At 46.6% G+C, this 19,381-nt stretch overlaps 1 protein-coding gene across 1 annotated transcript in view; it reads left to right on the top strand.

Moving 5' to 3' along the window:
* Positions 1-13,410, top strand: part of LOC125945783 (uncharacterized) — a 53,015-nt gene extending 39,605 nt beyond the window's left edge. The window contains exons 4-5 of the mRNA XM_049668074.1: positions 11,654-12,052; positions 13,259-13,410. Coding sequence (XP_049524031.1) covers positions 11,654-12,052; positions 13,259-13,410 — 551 coding nt within the window. The remainder of the gene's footprint in view (positions 1-11,653; positions 12,053-13,258) is intronic.
* The last annotated feature ends 5,971 nt before the right edge of the window (positions 13,411-19,381 follow it).

The raw sequence follows: 19,381 nt of genomic DNA, 5'->3' as shown, positions 1-19,381 counted from the left end.
TGATCTTAACGTGAAGCCAGCGAAGCCGGTAAAGCCAGTGGCAAGAGCGAAAAAATGATAACCCCGAGATGCCGCTCGCGCATGTTCAAAAGATATCACTTTGATTCACACTGGTAATTGAGGGTGTGAGGTCAAGGGAAACAAAAAAAAAATAAAAAAAAACTTTTTATTGCTTGTAATTCTCAGCTGAATGATACGCATGCGAAGAACAGCCGCATAACTATTATATCTATGTCATTCTCAGTAAAGTTTTTAACAGCGGAGTTGTTTAAGCCGGGCGTAATGTGTCAACCGCGAAGAGAAAATGTGGGCCGATTCTGGCGATTTTGCAGAAAGGGTCCAAGCGCAATGACAATTAGCCATGTCACGGCCGCTACATAAAAAAAGGTGCGGCCTGCTGCGTCGTGTTGCCGTCAATGGGCGTGCGCGTCTCGGCTGAGTTGACTGTTGCGGGTAGCCGAGTTGACAGTTGCAGTTGTCTTGGCACAGTAAAAGAAAGCAGTGAACAGATTGAAAAAGAAATTTGCTCGTCAAGGAGAACAGTTTAAAAAATTGCAGGCCGACCGAGATGAAACGAAGCAACGCCTTTTAACTTATGAAAGCAACAAAGACGTTCAGGCCTTTGTTCATGCATTACAAAATTGCAAGAGGGAGACAAATCTGCCGCTTTTTAAGCAACCGAGTGGCCAGTTTAGGCAAGAAAAAAGCCAGTCTACGATGATGAAATCGTGCGGAATGCGTTATATGGAAAGCCTGTTCAAACAAAGGGTACGAGCATGTTAGAAGCAGAGGCCTTTAGAAGCTCCCATGTGGTGCTACGTTTTAAAAGTATACAGGACACTCGTCCGGCGAAGTCGGTGTGACCTCACTGATAAGGGAGTGGCTGCGTGTGGAGTGCGAAGGGCTATCCGCCGAACAAGAAGTGTACTTCTTCTTCGGCGCATATTCGCCCCGATTATTCGTAATAGAGCACTTTTCATTTCACGTGAGTCGAGCGGGCTGCCTTCACGGACAGCGCTCAGGCCCACTCTACAAAATTTTGCCACTCCTAGGGCAGACTTTTCACACATGCGGGGTAATCGTCAATTCTAACACCGACTTCAATTTTCAACCTGTAATGTGGAACCCCGCGTTATTATGGCCTGATTAGAGTCGCTGTCGCGCGTACCAACGCGCCTGTGGAAGCGCTTCTCCGTGAACGGATCTCTAGGATTTAGCTCTACCAGAGCCGTGGCGCCAGAGCGGGTGCGAGAAGAACTAGGCGCGAGATGCTGTTTCGGCGCCACGCAACAGGCCCCACCTTTTTTTATGTAGTGGCCGTGCCCATGTGAACTAGCGAAGCTGAGCCTTTCTAAGTCTAGCTAAGCATGACTGGAACTTCTTAAGCTTAGTCATTCATCGATAGCCAATAGATAGCTAATCGATAATCGACAAATGTTCAAGAAAGCCCAGAAATGCTAGGGATGACTTGGTAGTGCTTAGCTTAGCCAAACACGTTGCCAATGCCTTGCGATAACCAATCGATAGCCAATCAATAGCTAATCAATAATCAATCAATAACCAATAAATTTCGGAAAAGCATAACCCGTAAGACCAGGACCAGCTAGTTACTGACCAGCTCCGCTGTTTTTTTAGCCTTGGGTCAATAGTAAAAGCTACGCTGTGTTTCTCTTCAGTGCGACTGGCGCCATAGCAATTGAAAACGAAGCTATTTATTCCGCCCTGTCAGCAAAGACTCAAGTGCGGTCGAAAGTATTCAAGTGGGCGGTTGGCTTTCTGAAGTGTATTTGTTATGTGAGAGCACCAAGAAAGACTACCTAAAAAGGTGACGCCAGAGTATTTCCATGTGTCGACTGAGGATATTTCAGCCTTTCAGATCACATACTTTAATGGACTGAATTCCTTTCTGCAGGTAAAAGAAACCAGTAATTTTAGTACTCTTCAGCGACATTACCACTTCGCTACAGAAATCCGACATTTATAAATGTCCTCTTGAAGTGGTCTGAAGAAATTTTCATTATGGATAAGGCGGTTAACCATACAATCGTCTGCGAACAGATATATGTTGGAAAAGAAGTCAATGGCAAGACAGTTAATATAGGTGAGAAAGAAAAGGATCCCAAGGCACTGTGTTTAGGTACCCCAGAGAGAACTGTACTTCTAGCAGAGGAATCATTGTTAAAATAAACTAACTGCTACCTACTAGTCTAGAAATTACGGATTCAGTCTACGACAAAAGGATTAAGGTGATGCAACAAGTTTAAAAGCAGGGCTGCACAACTCAGTACCAGCGGGAGGGCCGAAACCTACTTCACTGGGAGCTGCATTTTAGGAAGAAATGTTGCATATTTTGCTAGTGAAAAGGTAGTCTTTTTTTTTTTGGTATCCTAACACTCTTTGATATCCCCAGCATGTCTTGTAATTCAATGTAGCCGGCAGTGCGCCGTTTCGCTGGCGGCTCGTATGTTGTACAGCCTTCGTTTCAGAAGAAGCCGTTAATATGTGACTTTGTCCAAAGCTATGTTGAAGTCTGAGAACAGGGTGTCAACTGGAATGTTCGCGTCAAGGTTAGAGGTTATGTCGTTATTTAACATCGTTAATTGAGGGTCACAACATAAACCTTTGCAAGCACCACAGTGATTCGGAATGTAAAAGTCAACAGATAATAAAGATTCTACAGTTTGGAATAAATTACATGTTCAAAAGTTTAGAACACACATTGGTTAAAGAGATAGAATAGTAACTTAAGCTCGAAAACCGGCGGACCTTGCTTCGGGCCTGCAATTACCTTACCCAACTTCGGATCATCTGGCATCGCTTCTAAGTGACAATTACTGCTGAAAGAGATGAAATAAGATTTCATTGACAATGCGTCTTGTATATTTTTAGAAATTTCGAATTTATTGGCCATCAACGATGTTCACCAAATGAAACTGGTACTCTTCTTGACCACATTTTAAGCAATATCACACCAACGCCACGCGCAGGAGTGATGTTCTTATCACTGATCAACTTCCCGTATTTGTAGCTTTCGCCGCAAAACTACCTCGCTATAACGCGTGCCATTTTACTTCTAGCTTACATCAGATAACTTTATCAATCAATTCATGGCATTGACTGGACTTCCATTGGCAGCTTGCGTGATCCTGAAAAAGCACTAGAGAATTTCTGCTCTTTGTTTCTGAGAGCAGTGTATGCAAACACTAAAACTGTCTAATGCAAGAAAATGTTTAAATTTCCCCATAATTCCTGGTTAACAAAGGTTTGTTAACTAGCACGCGAAACAAGGATAATCTCTAAAGGAAAACCAAGAAACCGCTACTCAATGTAGGTCTAAATCTTAGGTATAAAACATAGTAATATTTTGAATAGCCTTCTAAAAAATCTGCACGACTTTATTGTGAAAAATAATTTTGTAAGACAAAAGTAACCCCAAGAAAAAAATGTAAATTTTTGCATGACTCTTTAGATAGACCACATGTTAGTAGAATAATTCATAAAGTAAATTTTGAACAAATCTATAATGAGGCATCCGGCATTGCTAACTCATTTAGTGGTTGATTCTATGAGATATACAATAATAGGCCCGTAGCTTTATCCAATTCTCTTACCCTTTGTAACCATTATTTTTTTTTCTCTTTTCTGTCACCCCTGATGAAGTGTGTTACACAATACTAAATCTAAAAGACTCTAGCGCCGGCCTAGATAATATTTCTGCTGATCACTTAGGCTCACTGCTACATACATTGCGGAAATATGAAGCAACATAATTATTCCCATATTTAATTGTGGCACCTTTCCAAACTCCCTAAAGAAGGCTAAGTTAATCACGGTGGACAAAAAAGGTGATATCAGAGAGGTCCTAAACTATTGCCTTATCTCTATTTTGTTGTCAATGAGCAGCATTATTGAAAAGTTATTTGTGAAACGTATTGACAAGTAGCTTAAAAAAATTAGGTTGCTAGAGCCTCGCTGATTCTGTTTCCGTGCAGGTAGTTCAACCACTTCAGCTTTACTATCATTAACGAATTTCTTAGTCTTCCAACGACAACGGCGATTTCGTTGCTTCGGTATTTCTTGATTTCACTAAAGCCTTTGACATCGTTAATCATAACATTTCATTTACTAAACTAGAATAACTGGGTATAACTGGTCCAGCTTTAACTTTTAACAAAATTACTTGATAGCCAAAAATCAGTCTGCATAGCTGGCGTTTATTGAAACGTTAAGGTCATTCATCGAGGGGTACCACAGGGCTCAATACTTGGGCTTTTATTGTTTTATGTCTACAATAATGATTTATCTGAGTACATTATTAGTTCTAAAGTTGATCTTTACGCTGATGATACCACCATTTCCATGTCACATAAATCGTTAACTATGTTATTACGAAGCTGAACAACAAACTGACAAAAGTTGTTCAATGATGTCGTTTAAACAACCTAATATTAAACCCACTTAAAACTCAGTTCATGATTTTTAAAACATCTCAAAAACTTCTCCCTTATCTACGGAATGTATCCATAGGCTATCATTTAATCCCAGCGGCTAAATATATAGCTTTCCTTGGCATAAAATTAGACCCTAATTAGAAGTTTAATGAGCATATTGCTCATGGTAAACAAAAAAAGACAGCTTTTGGTTGAAGAGCTCTTATTAAATATCGTCCATTTTTTTCTGTTCACGCATTATTGTCTTTATACTCTGCCTTCATACATAGTCACATTACATATGGGATTACTTCGTGGGGAAATACATATAACTGTCACCTTTCTTCCATACAGCGCATTCAGGACTAGGCCATTCGCATTATTACCAACAGTTCTTGTTACACTAATGCGTCTCCGCTCCCGTAGGTTAAGTTCATTCTTCTTGTATCTGGCTTGATCAAATTTCATTTACTTATCATTCTACTTAGGTTACTTAACGGCACGCGTTTCAATTTATAGACGCTAGGTCGTTGACAAATACCAATAGCACTAGGTTTGCCCATAGTTACAACATTCAATTACCTAAATGTAACACGAACTATGGCAAAATGACATCCTACTTCTCGGCGATTAAATTTTGGAATGACTTACCCTTTGCACGTAACAATCACCTTTGCATGCATTGAAATAAGAACTTACTATTTTATTTTGTATGACTAGTTGTCCTCTTCAATTTACTTTGTATGCAAAGTGTGTACTTCATTTTTTAAATAGGTTTGTACAATTTAGATTGATAATGTGGTGCTCGTGAAACTTTATTTCCGGAAAGGGTCCTGAAGGACAACCGGCTGTTCTTCTAGGTGTAGATGGTACCTGTCCACCACACTATGCACAATTGATTGTTCCGCCGTAGTCTGGGTCCATTCGGCCCATACGCCAAGGATTGGGGTACGAGTTCGTCTGAAGCAAGCGGAGAGTGACTGACTGCGCCCTGTTAAGTCCCTTGTTCGGAAAGGAGAATTCTCTACGTCCTAAATAAAAGAGCTTGATGAGCTCATCATATGTCTGAAGTTGATCTTTAAAGGCGTTAGGGGGAGAGGAGGGGGTCTGCGGGGGAGCGTGGCTGGCATGTCCCCGCACGGCCGGATGAGCGGATTCGTTAAGGCTCCGCTGTCCTCCCACGAAATCGCCCATATGGGCTGGGAACCAGACTATAGAGTGGAGACTAATGGATCTACCTTCGAGTAACTTAGAAACCTTCGCATCTACGACTCTCCTAGCAAAGGCGCGAGCGGCTAGCTGCCCTAGAATCACTATAGATTATCGAGCGCTGTGGATCTAGCAGAGCCAGTGCAATGACCATTTGTTTGGCCACCTCCGGATTCTTGGTGTACACAGAGAGTGCGTTGAATACTCTTTCGTGGGCGTCTATTACGGCTACCAAAAAAGGTTTTCGACTTTCCACCTGGGCGGCGTCTACGAAGGCAGCTTCTGTGGAATCCATAGCAGCCTCGGCAAGAAGAGCCTTCGCGGTGGAGAGCCTTCTCCCTTGGTTAAAGACAGGGTGGACGTTCCTGGGACTCCTTGTACAGAATCGAATGTATTCCTTTCCTCTACTACGTTCGCTGTTTATTTACTTGTAGATTGCATAATTTTTATTCTGATCTATAAATTAATCATTTTGTACCAATCGTCTTGTTAACCGAGGGTCCCGCTGCAGTTGTTTGACTTTGGGACCCCCGCCTGTATACTACTAACATTTAACTATGTATCTTGTATGAATAATAAACCAAGACTGAAACGCCTGATGAGAATGCTACCTTTATGGAATCACTCATACTTGCCATGCCTGTAGTACTAAAGGTGATGTAGGGCACAGTGTGATGATCATAAGATGGAAAGTTAGATAAATCGTCATCAGGTTTATTGGTAAAAACTGATGTCAACAAGCGATTAAGTGTTTCGGCAGTTTCACCGTGAAGAATACGCTAGTCGTGGTCATCATTAGGGCCAATTGTTGCTAGCGATTACGATACGAAACATTATACAACTGTTTTGGGTTAGTACGTAGCATGTTTGGAAGAGTGGTAGAGAAAGAGGAGCACTTAGTTCTGCTGGAAGGCTATTTCATTTTTTTTTGCGAATTCAGTAGAGACACCATACAGACGCTGTTTCACTAATTCTTCCGTGAGCACCGAAAACGCACTGCCGGAAAGCCAACTTACACAATGGAACTATCTGCGCATCTGCGCACCCAAGAGAACAACGGCGCACGACATACATATCGTAGAACACTAAAAATTAAATTCGCAGTTGCACCGATAAGAAGAATGGGAACTGCAACGCCACGCTACCCAAACGAACTGTATATGCATTTCATTACGCGCGTCACACAATGCATTCCCGGCCGGGACCATGAATAGGCGGCGGGTGCAGCGCACGGCAGCAGAGTGTGCCGTACGCGAACGTAAACGCTCGCGCTATCATGTTACCTTTATGGAATCACTCATACTTGCCATGCCTGTAGTAGTAAAGGTGATGTAGGGCACAGTGTGATGATCATAAGATGGAAAGTTAGATAAATCGTCATCAGGTTTATTGGTAAAAACTGATGTCAACAAGCGATTAAGTGTTTCGGCAGTTTCACCGTGAAGAATACGCTGGTCATGGTCATCATTAGGGCCAAGTGTTGCCAGCCATTAGGAGACGAAACATTTTACAACCATTTTGGGCTAGTCCGTAGCATGTTTGGAAGAGTGGTAGAGAAAGATGAGCATTTAGTTCTGCTGGAAAGCCATTAAATCTTATTTTCGAGCTCAATGGAGACACCATAAAGACACCGTGTCACTGATTCGTCCATGAGCGCCGAACACGCACAGCCGGAAAACCAACTTACACATTGGAACTATCTGCGCATCTGCGTACACAATAGAACAAAGGTGCACGACATACGTATCGTAGAACACTACAGTTTGCATTCGCAATTGTACCGATAAGAACAATGGGAACTGCAACGCCACGCTACCGAGACGAACTCTATATTTCTGCATTGCATTTCGCGCGTCACACAATGCATTCCCGGCCGTCACCGTTAATAGGCCACGAGTGCAGCGCACGGCGGAAGAGTCTGCCGTACGCGAACGTAAGCGCGAGAGCAATCGTTCCCGTAAGGCCGCTCCTGTGTGCCGGCAACCGCAGAGCTTCTGCCCGTCTACCACAGCGATCACAAGGCAATAATGTACAAGTGTAGAGTCGTCCGTGAAAGTGTGAGTGTGTGTGTGTAATCAACGGCTACATGATCTAAGCTAAAGGCTATGCAACTTAACAAAATCTGTCTTCATTAAACTTAAACGTTTAAAAAATACAGTCCGAAACAACCAATGAAATCACATATGCATCGCAGCGGGTCTCAGTATTTCTTGTGTTCGTTGCATGGTCATTGGCTTTGAACTTTTATTCAGTTTGCAAGGGCGAAAGCTTCGAGTTCAACCATCTTTTTTTAAGAAAGGTGCGCTGATATTGACTGTTATTGAATCGTTCGAATTGCCGTTTCGATTCGCGATGATGCCGCCATCGACGCTGTACGCCGCCGTAACCGATATCGCCGGAAATGCGAAAAAATACCCGATTCCCGCGGGGATCGAGCCCACGCCGGCTGGTGGGAGCCAGATACTCGACCACTGAGCCACGCAAGCGCTTGCTATCGGGCAACGGAAAAATGCTCCATAAGGCAAGCGCGCAGGGGCAGACGGTCCGAGCCACCGCCAGTGTGGTGGTGCCATCAAATTAAGGTGCCTGCAAACGCAGCGTGCCCGACATGTAAGTCGCAGTTGTGAGGCTTGATATGGCTCAGCAGGCTGCTGTGCACAGAGCATTACAAGCCGCCGCTCGTCGTCGACGCCGGGTGGACAGTTCAGATCGTTCTCGTCAAAACGAGGCGAACGTACTGCGGTGAAGGCCCTTGTGCGTGGTGCCCAAATTGAAGCTACTCTTGTGCCGCTCCACCAGCTTACGCTGTGACTATACTGCGTGTGCCACGGAGGCCTGTGACTTTTTTCTTCTCACGCTTTTGCCATACCCTCCTCCCCCACTTTGCACGTCACGGTTCGTTTGCAGCCTCCTCCGGTTTCCTCCTCACGCTTTCTTCGCTATCGCCGTCTTTCATCTCCCTATGTGCTCCGCGTTCGATTTCCTCCTTCGCTGCAGTCGTTCACACGATGACGCCGAGGACGCCGACGCTCGCCGCTGTAACGGGCACCTAAAAGCTTCGCTCTATAATATTCCAGCCTTAGTTCATCCGTTTCTTTTGCACTTCAGGTAATCTGCAGAACTGATTCTTGAAGGTTATTTGAGCTCTTGTAGCAAATTTATCGTATATAACTGTCACTCTAGCCACAAATAACCAAGGTAATGTTGTTTGCCGTTGTTTGGAGCAAGTAAGACTTTTCAGTGGAATTTGCCTAATTACATAGCTTGGTATGATTATTATTTACCTTCTCAAATCATATAATCAGAACAAAAATGTCAATAAAACAAGCGTAGGTCTTCGCGAAAATCTCTCGATATATCTTTCTGTTACTCTATACGTGCTACATTGAACCATGTTTCCAAGCCTGAAAGAAGCCCACAAAAGCGCATGGAAAGTGGTGTGCGAATAGTCGCGCGGCCCTTTCCATGTGCTTTTGCGGGCAGCGAAGCATCATTTCTGCAGCTTGTGTGTAAGTCGTACTTTATGAATTCCTTGACGAAATTTATTTGGAAAAATTGCATCGGTTCAATAGGGCAATTGCCCTTGGCGGAGTTACTAGAAGAACAGGGATGTATGCTGCACTTCCGCACACGCGCGTTCGCGCCTGACGTTCGTCGCTTCCGGTGGTGGTGCTCGTCTAACGTCGTCCAACGTCGGTTCTGTTTGTCTGACATCGAAAACAACTTCGCTGTACATCCACTTTCGCAGGGTAGAATGGAGGCGGACTTTTTCATGTTTGCGGGCTTGCAGACTACGGTCCACAGGAGTTAGTGAGCGCAGCCGTTCGCTTTCGCTTCCATCACAAATTATCGGCACTATTTCCTTATGAACATCAAGGTGGCAGATTAAACGCCAGCTATGCCACTAACTGCTATGGAGATGGTTTAAGTGCGCTTACATTGATGCGGGCGGACGGTCAGTAACGTGATGTCTTAAATTTTCTTCCGGCTTTCTTAATTACCCTGAAAAAATGAACTTACAAAACATACCAGGGTGAGAGTTAGAATGAATTCTGTGGTTTTACGTGTGCCAAAACCACGGTTTGATTATGAGGCACGCCGTTGTGGGGGACTCCGGGTTAATTTTGACCACCAGGGGATCTTTAATGTGCATCCAGTGCACAGCACACGGGGGTTTTATCTGGCTGAGAACATTCCACCACACCTTTCTTTCATTTATCCATATATGCTTCATTGACAGCACAACATTCAGGGCTGTAATTAAACATCATCATCAGAAGCAGCAGCAGCAGCAGCAGCAGCAGCCTATATTTATGTCCTGCAAGACGAAGGCCTCTCCCTGTGATCTCCAATTACCCCTGTGTTACGCTAGCTGATTCCAACTTGCGTCTGCAAATTTCCTAACTTCATCACCCCAACCAGTTTTCTGCCGTCGTCGACTGCGCTTCCCTTCGCTTGGTATCGATTCTGTAACTCTAATGGTCCACCGATTATCCACCCTATGCATTACATGGCCTTCCCAGCTCCAGTTTTTCCGCTTAATGTCAACTAGAATGTCAGCTATTCCTGTTTGCTGTCTGATCCACACCGCTCTCTTACTGTCTCTTCACATTAGGCTTAATATTTTTCGTTCCATCGCTCTTTGTGCGGTCCTTAACTTGTTCTCGAGCTTCTTTGTTAACCTCCGAGTTTCTGCCCCATATGTTAGCACCGGTAGAATACAATGATTGTACACTTTTCTTTTCAACGACAGTGGTAAGCTCCCAGTCAGGATTTGGCAATGCCTGCCGTATGCACTCTAACCCAATTTTATTCTTCTGTAAATTTCTTTCTCATGATCAGGGTCCCCTGTGAGTAATTGGCCTGGATAAACGTACTCCTTCACAGACTCTAGAGGCTGACTGGCGATCCTGAATTCTTGTTCCCTTGCCAGGCTATTGAACATTATGTTTGTCTTCTGCATAATAATCTTAAACCCCACTGTAATTCAACATAGTTAATTGCAATTATATATGCAATGGAATGTCATCAACAAAATCTTACTGACTGTGACTCTGGTTGACTGTGAACAATCTGCACTTGCTTATGTTCGTATAGAACGACCTGTGTTGTTTAAAAACGCTATGAATGGTTGCTGGAGTACCTTGTATGCATTGCAGGAAACAATACCAAGGCTGCACAAAGCTAAAAGAGATATAAAGAGAGTCTGTCTATCAATAAAGGAAGTTTGGCGAGGCCTCCAACATTCGAAGCGGCCGCAGGTCTGCACTCCACGTGATAGTAAAGGGGATCGACAGCAGAGAAAAAATGGAAATTTTGGGACAGTAAATGTAGAGCAGCATGTGCGGCGGTTTGTCTGAAACACGTCCTGGGCATAGAAGTGTTTTTTGAGAGTGCAGACACGATGAACTTGAACAAAAGTATCAGAGACGCTCTCTGTTTCACTGCCCGCGATGGCACTCTGTCTTCTGGCTCCCATGCAGAATCCGTTGCTCTGAAAGCGAGTGGCCCTCCAAGCAAAATACTTTTTTGGTAATTTCTTTACTCGTGTTGTCCTACAGAACATTGTTTTATATCAATGACTGCACTAGGCAACAATGCAATCACTGCTGCATAACACGAATGAGTGGTATGTTTCCTTCCGTATGCCTGTTCCCTTTTGGAATACTGCGAAACGATGCGGGTGCATAAACAAATATTTACAAAATGAAAGTGGGCCTGACCTAGGTGCTGGACTAGCAGAGCGTGTAAATAAAAAATATTGATGTTCATCAGAATTTTCAGCAATAGGCATCCATAATCTAGATAGAAGAAACATGATGCGATGATTCATATATGTGGATTTTTTTTAACTGTCCTGTGTTACATTTCGCTTGGCAAAATTTGCGATTAGAGATTGCTTTAACCATCCAAAGCCAATGACTGCTAATATTTTAGATCAGTAGCAGGTGCCCTAGATTTCAAGTGATTAGAATATTTCGAAGACAGACAGTCCTTCTTCTGTGCTCTTACAGATGAACGATACCGAAAGGAGCTGACTGATAAAGTTTTACAAAGCCTCTTTCCAGCCAGGCGCTCTATTTTATTGCCAGATCATTATTTTGCTTTTCGGAACCCATTCAACGCCAGTGCAACGCAATATAGATTCAACTTGACCGGCGGGAAACTATACATGCGTGGCACATGGGCGTACAGGCGGAACTACGATATATGCAAATTCAAACGCACGCCTTCACCAAGTATGGATTGCATTCTTCCTGTCACGGGCTCTTTCGCCACTTACAACTGCAAACTTTCTTATGGAAAACCTGTCATGGAAACATTTAACATCACTGCAGCTGTCACACCATATCCTCAAGAGTGGAATAATCCTGCAGACGTGTCGGGATACTTCACGCTCACGTCTCCATACGGTAAGTCCTTTTGCAAGTTTTTAGGGGCGAAGCTCCTTAGGCTGTGGGTAGTTCCCTCCTCTGTAGTAGTAGTTGTAGTAGTAGTAGTATGTAGTCACCTGTAGTTTTATGAAGTGTTCACTAGATGGCGTTCCGGTTAGTACGCCCGTGCTGACCGCTAGCTTCAATGATCATGACTAGCACCCGGAGAGATCGAACCCTTGGGATATCGCTGCCGGTTCGCACGCCAATATCAATCTCCTCTGGAGGCCTCCACCCTCTCTAGGCTTGGGTCCTCTTCTAGTGGGACGATATAGAAGTAACTCCGATTTGGAAGGTGAGAGCCGGAGACCCATCCGATTGACGTGTTTTTCTACGCAATACACCGCCTCTTGCAGTGCGTCTTCAACGTGGCCTTCTGACCCGCCAGAGCACCAGAGGGCGATGTCGTCCGCATAGATTGCGGAGCCAATACCCTCCATTTGGTCAAGCTCGCCGGCCAAGCCCTGCATCACTATGTTAAGCAAGAGCGGCGAGACAACCGACCCCTGTGGAGTACCCCTTTTTCCGAGATCATAAGCCTCCGATTTCAGGTCACCCAATTTGATTGTGGCCCTCCTATCTCCGAGAAAAGAGTGCACGAATCTGTAAAATCTCTCCCCCAAGTCAAGGCGGGAGATCGAGTCTGGAATGTGTTTTTGCGACACGTTGTCAAAGGCGTTTTGCAGATCGAGACCGAGAATGGCCCTCGTGTCCCTGGTGTCTTTATCTAATATATCGTGCTTGATGAGTAGCATGACATCCAGCGCGGAAAGGTGAGGCCTGAAGCATATCATTTTGCTGGGAAAGAGACCCTCCTCCTCAATGTGTTTAGAGATCCTGGCATTTATCACATGCTCCACCACTTTGCCCAAAAAAGACGTGAGGGAGATGGGCCTGAGGTTATCAGTCCCGGGGCTGCGCCCAGGCTTGGGAATGAGAACCACGGATGCAACCTTCCCCTCATCTGGAAATACACCCGATTCCCTAATGCGGTTGATCTCTTCCGTTATGACCTTAATGGACCCGTCATCTAAATTGCGCAGCATTCTGTTGGTTACGCCATTCGCTCCCGGGGCTGACCTGCCATTGAGTTTCTGCAGTGTTTCGCGAACGTCCGTCTCCTGAAACGGCCTGTCTAGGCTCTCTGTCGATTTGCCCTCATATCGTGGACATTACTGCCCCGAGGGCCCAGCCTTGTCCGCCAGGGGAAGATACCTCCGTCCCAAGCGCGTGGCAATTTCGTCATCCCCATGCTGCTGCCTTTCCGCATGAAGAATTTTATCCACCACCCGATCCTGATTGCTTTTGGTCTTATCCTCGTGGAGCAGGTACTTTAGTAGGTTCCATTTCCCACCTAATCACATCTGCCCATCCACCATGTTACAAACCTCAACCCATTGCTGTCTCTCAAGCTCTTGACAGTGTGCCATAATTTTTTGTTTAGCTCGGCTAGCCTCTTTCTAATCCTACGATTGAGCTTTCGTGTTTTCCACCTAGCCAGTATAGACTCCTTGGCCTCTATTAAGTGTGCTAATCTGCTCTCCATTTTCTCGACCTCCAGCGCCGTGTCTATCGACTTGGTCACTTCTCCTACGTCCCTTTTGACTCTATCCAACCATTCCTGGAAGTTCTCAGGAGAATCACCCCCTCTTTCCTCCCTGATCTTACGGAAATGATCCCAGTCTATGTAGTTGAATGGCCTGGGAGGCTTTCTGCCTACCTGCAGCACGGTGCTAGCAATATAATGATCGCTTCCCAATTCTATCCTCAAGTTAGCCCATGAAGATTTCCCTGTCGACCCCACGAATGTGAGGTCCGCAGTTGAATCCTGTGACACGGAGTTGTCAATCCTGGTGGGGAAGTTGGAATCGGTGATTAACGTGAGGCCAAGATCCGCCGGTGCCTGCCAGAGGTTCTCGCCCTTGCGTGTAGTGTGGGGGTAACCCCACGCCTGATGCTGGACATTAAAATCCCCAGCCACAACAATGGGGGCCCTGGCCTTGCCTGCCATAGAAACCGCCTTAACGAACAATGAAGTGAAGCGATGCTGCCCCCTCTAGGGGAACTGTACACGTTGAGTATGAATACGCTATTCCTGAGCACACACCTCGGGATAACCTCGCCAAAAAGTGTGTTAGAGACCAGGGTGGAGACCCCCCTACTCTCCGATCCTTTCTTTACGTACGATTTGTAGCCCGACAGAGAAACTCTATCCACCAATACCTCTTGTAAAAGAATAATCTGTGGTCTCGAATCTCTCGATCTGAGGAACTGCTGAAGGGCCGCCCTTTTTTGAGAGAAGCTCCAACAGTTCCATTGCCAGATCGTAAAGTTCAATACGCCGTTACTCGCAGCCATCATTGGAAATATCAACCAACTCAGCCCGTGTGCTACCATCGGGCTCCCCCGAGAAAGCAGCCTTCCTCTTAACCAGAGTCCTTATTCGCTTCTTGGCTCTCAATTTGCCTACCCCTTCCTCAAGCTTGGATGTTCTTGCGGCCATCGCCTCCGCCATTTTTCTAAGAGTCTCCTTAATATCTGCCAAGGAATCTGTGATTTGCACCCGAAAATCGAGCTCCTCGTTCCTGACGTGCTCAGTAGTTGCCTTTCTCTTTGACGGCCTAACCTCAGAATGAGTATCCATTGGAACCTCAGCTGTTGGCGACTCCCCTACATTCTCGACGGGCCTGTTCGGCTGTGATGGAGGAGTAGCCTTCGCCACCTTAGCTCCCTTCATTTCTGCTATCTCAGCTCTGAGTTGTTCAACAATGCCTCTAAGAGTAGCATTCTCCTTTTGGATTCGACTAACTAGCTCAAAGCTAACATGCTCTGAAGCAGCACCCCCCTTTACCTGTGGCTTTGTCATTTTCTTGACCTTGGTGGCCCACGTTCCTTGGTCGACCCCTTGTGTTGCGATGCGAACCGCAGGAGTCCTGGAGCGAGATCTTGCTATGGAGGCTGATCTCACCCTGGATCGGGATCGGCCGCCGCTGGATCGGGAGCGTCCGCGCTGGATCACTCTGGTACCTCGTGGCGTGACCGTGTCCAGCGGCGGGAAGTCTTTTCCCCCGTCGTGGCCTCGTTGAAAACCGGGATTAGAGTCTTGCTTCTGTCTTTCCTTTCTCCTGTGACGCACCACATACGGGATCTGGAAGCGCTGCTTGCACTTCCTGTCTGCTGTGACATGTTCGCCTCCGCACAACTTGCACGTCAGCTTGCAATCGTGATCCTCGGATGACAACTGCTTGCCGCATCCCCTGCATATGACGTCATCTGGCGTAGGGCATACGTCAGCGCGATGTCCTACCTTGCCGAAAGCGTAGCAAACATCTGTCTGCCTTTTGAATAGTGTGCAGCGGAACATGCTCGCGCCGCAAATAACGTGATTTGGAACTTTAAGTCCGTCGAAAAGAAGCACCACCGTTTTCCAGTTCTTGATTCGCTGTGCTTGAAGAGCCGTTGGGTTCCTGTCATGAACAATAAGTGCCTGAAGTCTCGCCGGGTCGATGTCGAGGTCTACCCCTCGTATGACCCCCTTGCACGTGTCGTCCGGGGCAGCCATATACGCGTTGACTTCGTACTCCAGTTTGCCTATGGCAATACTAGATATCCTGGCATACGCTCTGGCCTTCTTATCTGCCGGGGTGCTCACCACCGCAATGTTCTGCATGACGTTGGGACAAACTACGTCTTCGGCGATTTCTTCCTCGCCCAGACCCGCCGCCCTGGCCAGGGCGAAAGCAAACTTGATTTGACTAACATTCCTCATGTCGAGTCCATTGCGTGGGCGGACAATCACCCGCAAATGATCATTCGGAAGTTGTGGCAGTCTTGACGCCGCTATGACTTGCTTTTTCACCTTCGTAAGCGACTGACGAGGCTGCGGCAGCGTCGCCACACCAGGCTTCCCGCTGCGCGCCTCGCCCGTGGCGTCGGGCACGGTTCTGACTTTCCGTCGACTAACGGCCATGGTCCAACCAGGAGATTGAAATTCCTCAGGAGAGACATCTTCCCCGTCTACCGAAACTTGGCGCACACTCCCTCACGGGCCCGTTCCGGCAGCGAAAGATGCCGGGGGCCACTGTCGCCCTACTGCTGATTAGGCTTAGCTCGCGCAGAATAGTCCGCACGTAAGTAGACAGCCCAGAACAAGTCTGATAAATGTCCAAACGGTCCACCCACCGTGAAAAACTGGGTATCCACAGAGTCCTCAGAACTTCATGCTTCGAATGGCGTAGAGATTCGCGCACAAAAAGCCAAAAAAACGACCGACAACATTTCAAAAAGTGAGAGCCAGAGCTGCTCAGAGCTAGCTGCTCGAGCGTCGTCGTCGTGCTGTATAAAATATTCACCAAGATAATTTCCAATAGAATCAGGGCAACACTTGACTTCAGTCAAGCAAGAGAACAGGCCGTCTTCAGCAAGTGATAGTCTTCGATGGGTCATATCCATGTCATCAATCAGGCAATCGAGAAATCTGCGGAGTACAATCAACCTCTCTAAGTAGCTTTCATTTATTATGAAAAAAACATCTGATTCAGTAGAAATATCAACATTCATAGAGCCATTGCGTAATCAAAGAGTATAGGAGGCATACGTGAATATTTCGGCAAATATCTACAAAGATTTCACAGCTACCTTGGTTCTCCGCAAGAGAAGTAGAGAGGTACATATCAAGAAACGGGTCAGGCAAGGAAACAATCTCTCCGATGCTATTCACGGCATGCTTAGAAGTATTCAAGCTTTTAGACTGGTAAGGCTTAGCAGTGGGGATAAACGGCGAATATCTCAGCAACCTTCGCTTTGCATATGACATTGTGCTATTCAGCAAGAATGGTGACGTATTACAACAAATGATTGAGGACCTTAACCGAGAAAGTGTAAGAGTGGGGTTGAGGATTAATATGCAGAAGACAAAGATAAGGTTCAATAGCCTGGCAAAAGAACAAGAATTCAGAATCGCCATTCAGCCTTAGAGTCTGTAAAGGAGTCCGTTTATCTAGGCTATTTGTTTGCCTATTTGTTTGTATTATCTAGGGCAATGTTTGCCCGCCTTTGGCCCCCCAGCCAAAGGCGGGCAAACATTGGCTAAATCTTCAGGTTTGCCAATGTTTGCCAAAGACCGCCCTCTGTTAATCATGGGAGATTTCAACGCTGAGAACACGCTATGGGGATATCAGAAGTAGGACTAGAAGGGTATCCAGCTAGAAACACTAATGGAACAGAGTCACCTCAAACTCAACACAGACCCGAACACTCCAACGAGGGAAGCGAACCGCGTAACACGCGACACCACTCACAGCCTCACCTTCATCACACACACCACGTGAGCCGAATGGCTCAAGACACTCGAATACTTAGGCCGCGATCACTACATACTGAACATAGCGCTACAGACCGGACGCCTATGTAGGCAGATCGGCACAGCCAAACTGACTGACTGGCGAAAAATCAGGGAAGTTGAAGAACAGCACACAGACACAGTCACGAACCTGGAAGACTGGTGCGACAAACTCCGTCGACAGAAACAACAGCACACAGGAAATCGCCAAAACGGAAGAGACCGCAGAGGTCAATCCCCACTTACTACACCTGTGGGACGGCAAACGGGGCCTCACCCGCCACTGGAAAACACAGAAGCACAACAGGAAACTGAAGACACGCATAGCACAAATAACAGAGGAAGCAGAAGAATATGCCATGCCACTCGCCTCGGCGAATTGGTATCGATTGTGCGACTCCTTCGGTGGCACCCTGGGTACTGCCAAAACGTGGGACCTACTCAAAGCCATCCTGGCCCCCACCAACTCCAAAGGACAGGGGCACAAGGCCCTGGAACGGTTACTACAAACTAACCCAGGCAGCCAACAAGACGCCATCGACGCCATCAAGACCAAGTGCTATGGAGATCCAGCTCCCCCACAACCATGTACAACACTATACATGGGACAACGCAACCCATCATAGGACGCACCTATCACAGAAAACGAAGCGAGAGCGGCGATCGCAGCCACCACCCGTAACACAGCGGCGGGCATGGACCGCATCACGAACACCATGATCAGAAACCTCAGTGACAAGGCCATCTCCGTGCTCACGGCCTTTCTCAACCAACACTGGGAACAAGGTACGGTGGCCGCGATGTGGAAACACGCACGCATAATCATGATCCCCTAACAGGGCAAGAAATTGGCAATTGAAAATCTCAGACCCATCTCGCTCATATCCTGCCTCGACAAGGTGTACGAGCAAATCATACACAACAGACTACAGAGACACTTAGAAGACAACAAGCACCTGCCGAACACCATGTTCGGTTTCCGCGCTGGCTTGTCCACACAAGACATTTTACTCCAAATCAAGAAAGAAGTCCTCGGCAACGCCCCCCGCAGCGGCGAACGTGCCCTCCTAGCAATCGACATCAAAGGAGCTTTTGACAACGTGAGCCACCAAGGAATCCTAGAAGGGTTCGCCAACACCAACTGCGGCGAGCAAACGTACAAGTACGTTCAGAGCTTTCTAAGCCACAGCACAGCAGAGCTGAAGATTGGGGAGATCCAGACTGCAGTATACCACTCTCCAAAAGGGCACACCACAAAGAGCTGTCATCTCACCCACGTTCTTCAACGTCGCCATGATGGCCTCGCAAGATAACTGGAGGATGTAGAAGGCCTCCGCCACGCCTTCTACGCAGGCGACATAACACTCTGGACCACAACAGGGTCCCTCATTGAAAAAGAAGAACGGCTGCAAACTGCAGCTGACCTCATCCAAGAATACGTCAGCCAACGGGACTACAATGCTCGCCCTAGAAATCCAAACTCATACGTGTCTGGCGAGGCCGGGGTAACCACACGGTCCCCAAAGACCCAACACGAAAACTCGAGGAAAACCTCAACGGGGGCCTCATACCTGAGAAGCGATTGGTCAGGGTCTGGGCATGTGGCTGCAGTCTAGCCAGCGGAATACCCACACCCTTATGCACCTCAAAGCCAGTGTTAAGGCGATATCACGCATGATATTCCGCGTAACATCCAAGAATAGAGGCATGAAGGAAGTGGACACCCTCCGACTGGTCAGAAGCTCGGTGGTGAGCTGAATTACATACTGCCTGCCCTACTACCATCTCACACAATCCGAGACGAAACAGGCTAACACGGTTTTGAGGATAGCTTTCAAGACCACTTTCCGCCTGCCGATGAGTACATCGACTGAGAAATTATTGACGCTGGGGTTACACAACACCCTTAGCGAACTCACAGAGGCCCTTCACGTCTCACAACAACAGAGACTTGCGCGGACTCACAC

The sequence above is a fragment of the Dermacentor silvarum genome, chromosome 5 (assembly GCF_013339745.2).
Source record: "Dermacentor silvarum isolate Dsil-2018 chromosome 5, BIME_Dsil_1.4, whole genome shotgun sequence".
NCBI classification, from domain to species: Eukaryota; Metazoa; Arthropoda; class Arachnida; order Ixodida; family Ixodidae; genus Dermacentor; species Dermacentor silvarum.
The sequence above is the reverse complement of the archived record's forward strand: the minus strand, read 5'-3'. Positions and strand labels throughout refer to the sequence as shown.